The sequence below is a fragment of the Lactuca serriola genome, chromosome 6 (assembly GCF_051521515.1).
Source record: "Lactuca serriola cultivar US96UC23 chromosome 6, Lser_US96UC23_V15, whole genome shotgun sequence".
Taxonomy (NCBI): Eukaryota; Viridiplantae; Streptophyta; class Magnoliopsida; order Asterales; family Asteraceae; genus Lactuca; species Lactuca serriola.
In genome coordinates, this window is record NC_136413.1 from 24,384,352 (window position 1) to 24,392,596 (window position 8,245).

At 33.2% G+C, this 8,245-nt stretch overlaps 1 protein-coding gene across 1 annotated transcript; it reads right to left on the reverse strand.

Annotated features, from left to right (window-relative positions):
* Positions 1–1,936: 1,936 nt before the first annotated feature.
* On the reverse strand, positions 1,937–7,014 carry ALDH22A1 (aldehyde dehydrogenase 22A1). Its single transcript, XM_079006204.1, has 14 exons — positions 6,745–7,014; positions 5,710–5,750; positions 5,468–5,560; positions 5,260–5,387; positions 5,050–5,172; positions 4,786–4,939; positions 4,375–4,478; positions 4,223–4,301; positions 4,040–4,135; positions 3,597–3,734; positions 3,282–3,497; positions 3,014–3,205; positions 2,277–2,420; positions 1,937–2,187 (listed from the first exon to the last, which is right to left on the reverse strand). The coding sequence occupies exons 1-14, from the start codon at positions 6,854–6,856 to the stop codon at positions 2,035–2,037; spliced, it is 1,773 nt and encodes a 590-aa protein (XP_078862330.1). The 5' UTR covers positions 6,857–7,014; the 3' UTR covers positions 1,937–2,034.
* Between the last annotated feature and the right edge of the window lie 1,231 nt (positions 7,015–8,245).

The following is an 8,245-nucleotide window of genomic DNA, read 5'->3' on the forward strand; positions in this document are numbered from 1 at the left end:
AAAATATGTAAACCCAAACACGACCCATTTAAATATACAGGTCACGGGTTGACGGGTTTGGAACATAAACTCATATATAACCCACCAACCCATTTATTTAAATGGGTTCACAAGTTGGCGGGTTCGTGGGTCAGATTTGGGTTCATGGGTCCGAATTTTACATATTTAAGTCTTAAACATCCAAATGAATATTAAAATAGAAATATGTTACAAACTTAACCTTATAGGTTACCACTCATGACATTAGACCATTCACCACGAGTCATAATGTCAAAACAATCAAATGGTCTATGAATAAATGGTATATTTTTGTAATACTTATTAAATATTAATACTTGATACATAAATACATTTAAAAATAAAATAATTTTTTTATTAAGAATATAAACGGGTTGGCGGGTCAACCCGTTTATTTTTTGAGAAACCCATATATGACTCGTTTAATAAACGGGTTGGCGGGTTGGTGGGTTGAAAAACTCAACCCAAACCCATTTATTTTGTGTCGTGTCGCATGTCGTGTCGAGAATTGTCAGCCCTACTTTTCACCATTCTTCTCAAAATATTTGGTTGTCTTTTTTAGAAGGGATAATGCTTTGATAGGGTAAGATATTTTTTGAAATGTACATATTTAGTCCTTATTCTTTTTTTCTTGTAAAATAAACCCTTATACTTTATTAATATGTACACATTAGGTCCTTTTCGCCGGATTTTACAGGTTTTGCTGACGTGGAAGGGTTTATTTTACAAAAAAAAGAATAAGGACTAAATGTGTACATTTCAAAAAGTATCTTACCTTATCAAGTCATTTTCCATTTCTTTTATTTTATTGAAATGAAATACCTAGGTGGCATCCACATATTCACAACGAGATTTTTCCAACTTTTATTCATCATGAAAAAGGAGAACCCAGATCTCTGGCGACTCCTTTGTGTGTTCCTACACATCACTGGTAGCAAGGAGGAATGATGGCAAAAACAACAAGGTCGAAGGGTGAGGCAGGAGGAAGTAGAGACTGTAGTTGGCGGCGATGAGCTGCTCTGGTAGCCCCCTCGTCGATTCTTTCTTCTTTTTCTGGCAACATATCTCAAAGATGGAGGCAAAGAGAAACAGATATGAGAAACACAACAGGTAAAGAGTGTTTGGTTGTTGTTGTTCGACCGGAAGGAAGAGAGACGAGAAAGAGAAGGGTCGCCGCCCTTTTCTTGTTGCTGGAGGATCACCCACTTCCGGTGACAAGCTAATTAATTGCTATTTAGTGCCACTTGTACTTCCACATCAGCAAAACCTGTAGAATCCGGTGAAAAAGACCTAATGTGTACATATTAATAAAGTATAAGGGTTTATTTTACAAAAAAATAATAATAAGGACTAAATGTGTACATTTCAAAAAATATCTTACCCTATCAAGTCGTTTTCCCTAAAATAAAATTCATATATGACCTGTATACCAGGTATAGCCGGTCATTGTTACAAAAAATAAAATATAAGAATTTATTTTACAAGAAAAAAAAAATAAAGACTAAATGTATACATTTCAAAAAGTATCTTACCCTATCAAGTCATTATCCCTTTTTAGAAACATACAATCTTACTTATTTGAAAATTAAAAGTAAATATTACGTATCAATATCATTATTATTCATACAATTAAAGCATTGATTTTCTTCAAAATGTCTATTCTCATTTTAGTACTTTTTGCACATTGTAAGTATAATTAAACAGGCAAATATTTAGATGAATTGGGTCGTCCATTCTTTGATATATTCATCAATCTATTTATCAGTTTTAATTTTGTTTTCTAAACCTCTAATTTCAAAAACATAAATATATGAAACACGAGTGTTTTGTTTTAAATAAAATGGCATGTTCATAACTAAAAGAACAAATACGATAATAATCAGCAACCATGGAATAAAAATCAAAAATACATTCCAACTTAATAAAAGATCCTATGATAAAATGTCATTTTCAACTTCATTTTCACATACAAAGTTCAAACCAAAAATACATTTTCATTTGATTCTAAAATAAAAGTCAATCACTTCTCTTACTGTTAAATGTAGAATTCTGTTCAGTCAGCATTTTCAAAACATTAACCAACGCCCTCAACCGGTCCCACACGTTCACCCCATACAAAGCCTCCACAAGTGACTGCTGGAACTCAAAGCAGTTTTCCGCAACAGGATACTATTAAAAACAAAAACAAATGTCTATATTTTTAGACAAAATAAGATATCTTATTTTATTTTTAAAGTAATTAATTGGAAAAGTTTTACCTGAATTGGCTTTGGTATTTTGGTTTTAATCAAAGGCCACCACCTATCTTCCACAACCGACTTCACAAGGCAACAAGCACGCAACCCTTCAATCCCAGCAAACCGCCCAAATCCACTGTCTTTCACACCACCAAATGGCAGAGACTGCCATCACCAAAAAAAATAATTAATTTATTGATTGTGTAAATTACATTTCTAGTCCCTAAGTATAGCTAAGTTTTTAATTTTGGCCCCAAGAAGATTTGTTGAAGTTTTGCACCTTATTTGAGGTTTTACATAACATGTTTTGTCTCTGTTCCAAGTAAAATGACTTATAATTTTGTCCTAAATCTTTTTTTTTTATCAGAAAAGTCCTGATTATTTAGCATTCTGCCGAAATTAACGAAAAAGTCCTTTTTTTATTTTAACATGAAATGATAGATTATGTGATTTTCTCAAAATAATGAGACTTTTCTATTCAAAAAAAAAAAAAAAATTACGACTTTATCGAAAACTTTCCCAAAATAATAGGACTTTTCTGCCTAAAACCTTAATTTTGGGACCAAAATTGCAAAAATCGTTTTGTATTCATGGACCAAAATTAGTCATTTTACTTGGAACTGGGACTGAAAACGTAACCAGAACCTAAAAATATGGACCAAAATTGCAAAAACTGGCTTATACTCGGGGACCAAAAAGTCATTTTACTTGGAACAGGGACCAAAAACGTTAGAAGAACCTATAAATGTAAGTTTTACCTGACACATGTAATTAGAAGCAAAGTCATTAATAGCAGCAACTCCACAATTTAACTGTGAAGCTATTGATCTTGCACGCTTTTGACTCCCGGAAAACACCGCACACCCAAGCCCATATTTCGAGTCATTTGCAAGCATCACCGCCTCCTCATCCGTACTAAATTTCATTATTGGCATAATCGGTCCAAAAGCCTATTCATGGAATCAAATAAAAATTAACATATGCCACGTCATCATAATCCAAATTATCAAAAAAAAAAAGACTTACTTCCTCTTGCATCAATTTCATCTGATGGTTGACATTTACAATAACAGTAGGAGGGAAGTATTGGTCAACAGCACCTTCACTAATATCTCTCACATTTCCACCTCCAACAATTTCAGCTCCTTTATCCAACGCATCATTTATTAAACTCTGAAGCCTTTCAGAATGGTCTTGCATACAAATTGCACCCATGTCGTATTTTCCAAGTTGTGGAGGACCCTGGAATATTTCTTTACTTAATTAAAAAAATAAAAACACTACGTTGCAAATTACATATAATCAAAAGGGTAGAACTGTAATTACTAATCAGTTACTTACAGCTGAGACAGATTTAACAATCTTGACTACTGCAGCTACAAATGATGCGTATATGTCTTTGTGGACATAAAATCTTTCAGCTCCTGCACAGTTTTGTCCACTAGATTGTAAAGCAGCCCTAACAGCAACTTGTGCAACCTGTATTTTAAGATTTTATTAATAAATGGCTTCTTTGCTCAGAATAGCAATGTACTTTAACATTTTTACAAATATAGGCAATGTACTTTATTTGTTAATATATTTCTATTGTTGGTAAAAAAAAGGATGTAAGTAGGCTGCTTATTTTTATAAAGAAAATGTAAGTAAGCTGCTATTATGGATTACATATTGCTATTATTGGTAGAAAATGTATATTCATTGCTATTTCTCACAATTTGGAGTAAACAAAAGATGGAAAAGTCAAAATTGTTATATGAATTTAACTGAAAGTCAAAGATTCTTACATGAGCCACATCAACGTCTTCACAGACAATAAACGGATCTTTTCCACCAAGCTCAAGTGTCACAGGTATCAATGTGTCTGCAGCTTTTCTCATTATCTGGATTTATAAAAGAAGTAATGTGAAATTACGTTAATACCCTTTATGTTATCTTCCAGTCATGAGATGGAAAAGGGAAAATCATACCATTCTGCCGACACCTGGCGAGCCGACAAATATGATTTTGTCAACTGAGGAGACTAATGCTTCTCCTGTCTCAGCAAACCTGGAAAATTCAAAGTTTAAGGGACCTGATAAAATTAAAAATTATTGAAATGACCAAAAAGGGATTGGCTTACCCAGTGATGACTTCAACAAGATTTTCGGGAGCTCCAACAGCTGCAAGGGCAGTTTGGAGAATTCGCACGTAGAAGCATCCAGACCAGCTTGCATGTTCTGAAACCTGAAATACCAATAAGGAAGAGTAAATTTTCATTTTTGGTCCATGAGTATAGCTGATTTTGCAATTTTGGTCCCTTATTTGAGGTTGTTCATATCTATTTCAAGAAAATGACTATTTTTTGGACCAAAATTGCAAAAATCAATTATACTCAGGGACAAAAATAGTTATTTTACTTGGAACAGGGACCAAAACTGTTACAAGACCACAAATGATGACCAAATTTGCAAGAAAAAACATTTCTGGACCAAGACTGAAAAAATAGCAATACTCCGGGGGGTGTAATGTAAATTACTCAAGAATTAAATACCTTGACAACTATGCCATTCCCAGAGAAGACAGCTGCTAAAACTGGATTAAACAAGTTATGAAATGGATAATTCCATGATACAATTGCTCCAACTACACCAAGGGGGTGAAATTCCACTTTGGATTTTTTGTGAAGCATTGATCTTCCAGATGATCTGATAACAAACATAATTAATTTTCAACTGTTTTTGACTTTTTTCTAGTAATGTTGTTTGGTAATTGAAATACTGAATAAAATCAAATTAAAGAGAGATCATTTGAATACCTATACTCTGGTTTTAGCCACCTCTCACCCTCTGAAAGAAGCCAAGTAATCTTTTCACATGTTGTCATTATTTCTCCCAATGATGCATCCACCATTGTCTTTCCAGTATCACGTGAAGAGATTCTAAGAAATATAAAAATGAATTAGGATCATTTGACTCTTTTCATTTCTTTGACTTATCAGACCTTCAATTTTGAAAAGATTTCTTACTCGCATATAAGTTCTTGATGTTCAATAATATACTTTAAAAGTACACGTAAAAACTGGCGCCTTTGCTTGAAGCTACTCTTTGCCCACACTTTCTGAGATTTCCTAACCTGTGCCACTCGCTCCTTCACCTGAGGACATTTTGGTCAATCATTATTAACCAATAGGAATCTAAGAAAGCAATGCAGGGGTAGCCTTGTCTTTTACTAACCTCATCAGGTTTGAGAGCAGGGAAGTACCCTAGGTACTTCATTGTTGCAGGCTCATAGCATTGGACTTTGTCAGTTTGTCTTCTTGAAGGTATCTAACATATGAAGATTCCAAACAGAAAATGGTAAGTCAAGTGTTCTAAATCTTGAAAATCCATAGTGTTTGAACTTTGAACATGGAATAACTGTAAGGACCAAGGTTTATACATTGTTAAATGTCTGGAAACATAAATAAGAAACTTACATAAATGAAACTATTCTCCTTTGGATGCCCATCATCTAGAACTGTTAAACATCCAATATGTGTAAAAGGTATTAGAGTCTCAAAATACATACATCAAAAGCATCCACATATGGAGGAAAAAGCAAATGCACACATGACACAAGAGATAATCAAAGAAGCATCACAATCAAAGATCAATTAGTTTTAGCCTAAAAGAGGGTCTAAAACATGTCTTAGTTGGCTTGAATGATGGCTACTAAGAAGCCGATTTCTGTTGCCCAGATATGCTTCCAAAATTTCACAACTCTCTACTTGTAATAATACTTCATACCATAGAAAATGGTAGATTATATCGAATCTCAGAGTTCAAACCTGTCGATTTCCTAATATAATTCTTTTAACCATTTTGTTGGACAACACCACATTTATTTTTTGATAGATTTTATTTCTATTTTCAGGAAACAAAACTTAGATTTCATTGCAGAACTCCAACAAGTGTTAGAAATTTGATCTACAAAAGATGGCAGGAGAAGAAAGACTAAAAGATATAGACCCTGATTAAATGATAAAATCCATCTGCTTAAAAGTTATAACGTTCTCACCATCAAATTTTACTCCAAAACTGATAGAATTTGTAGTAGGCAGAAATCATTTAGCCTCTCTTTTCAGAATACAGTCAGTCAAATTTTCTAATGTACCTAAAATAAGCAAGTGTTTACTATCACCCTATATCATCTAGACATCTAGAAGTAAAATCTTCCATTGAACACAATACAAAACCCCAACAAAACTCAATGTATGCATATTAGGGCATGGCTCTATACACAACCTCAAACATACACACTGCAAAACATCATAGATTACACATTCATCTAAATGCAACGAGTGTTCTATGACATTTTGCTACACATCACAACGAGTGCACGCATTTGCATCAAATATATACACTTCTATCAACTGTATGTCCCAATCTGCAAATTTACGGGAAATGTACACTGAAATTCAATGTTGAACTCATGTTAGTAAAATAAACCAACTGCTACAGAGAACGCATACCATCGGAGGCGTCAACGTCGATTGAAGGCACATTAGAAGGAATGAGCATCAGTAGAAATTTACAGATCACAAAGGCGAATGCTATCACGATCAAAGCCCACCAAAACGCCATAGTTTCAATTGATTAGAAAACTTCAACACTGAAACAAGCAATCGAGTTAAGAAATGGAAACTAGGGCTCGATTCTTTGGTTTACATGAATCTAAGCTCATTTCTGTTGCTGCGAGAAAAGAATATATTCTTCATTTGTTGATACTCCGCTTGACTCTTATTGTGCATTTAAAATGCCCCTGCTTTTACTACTTTTTACGATCAGGCCATCTTGATTCCCATGATCTATTTCTAATGCGACAAAATCGGAAACATGCCATCTTTATTTCTTTAACTACATATCTAACCACTTATAAGATACCATTTGTATATTTATAGAGAAATTAAATATTGATATTACAAAAATAGCCAAAAGTAGAGTGGTCATGTTACAAAATTCAAATAATTTAATAATTTTTTGTAAAACAAAATCATAGAAATAACATTATCATTTCATAAAATTATGATTATGCTTTGTAAAAAAGTTTTATATATGGGTTAATGACCTAAAAAGGTAACGAACTTTGGTATTTATCAACATTTAGGTAATCATGTTTTTTCGTTCATATTTGACCATTGAACTTGTTTGATCTGTTCAAAATAAGGTAATATGACCGGTTTGTTAATTTATTAGATGAAAAATACCAACTACATTACATTAGGTGAAGAAAATACACTAGCCATAATAATTTCAGTTGTTGTAATATTATTATTAATAACGAAGTCTTTTTAGGTTATATGCAAGAACAAATTTAAGCAATTATTAACTTGAGAGTTTATTGCGGATCCAGTTTGTCAATTTATTATAAATTAATAAATTAATAGAAGTTCGGGACGCGTCTCTTTAGTCCTTGCGACAAAACCCTAATCGTTCTAAGGTTTTTATAATTGTGTTCCAAGGTGGTTGAGGAAACCTCCTTTCTCATAGTCAATTTGAAAAGAAAAAAAAAACTCATTTTGCAAAAAAAAAGTTCAAAATTGACATACCAAGGAGTTATGGATAGGGGTGGCAAATCGGCCATCATGTTGTGTTTTTGTCTGACATGATATGACACGGAAATGTTTTATCTAACACGAACACGACACGACACGATGTCGTGTTTTTATTAACTAACACGAAAACGAACCGAATGAAAAACGACAAACACGACACGACACAATAAAGATAACATAATAAAAAAATAGTTTATTTAATTAATATTTAATCATACATAACATGAAAAACAAGACAAATAAATGCTAAATCGTGTCAATTTCGTGTCGAATTTTACACACGAACACGACACGACATGACATCGTGTTTTTACACTTAACACGAACACGACACGAACACGAATTTGAATTTCAGTTTCGTCCCAATTTCGTTTCGTGTGGTGTATTTTTGTCATGTCATGTCAACAATTGTCACCCC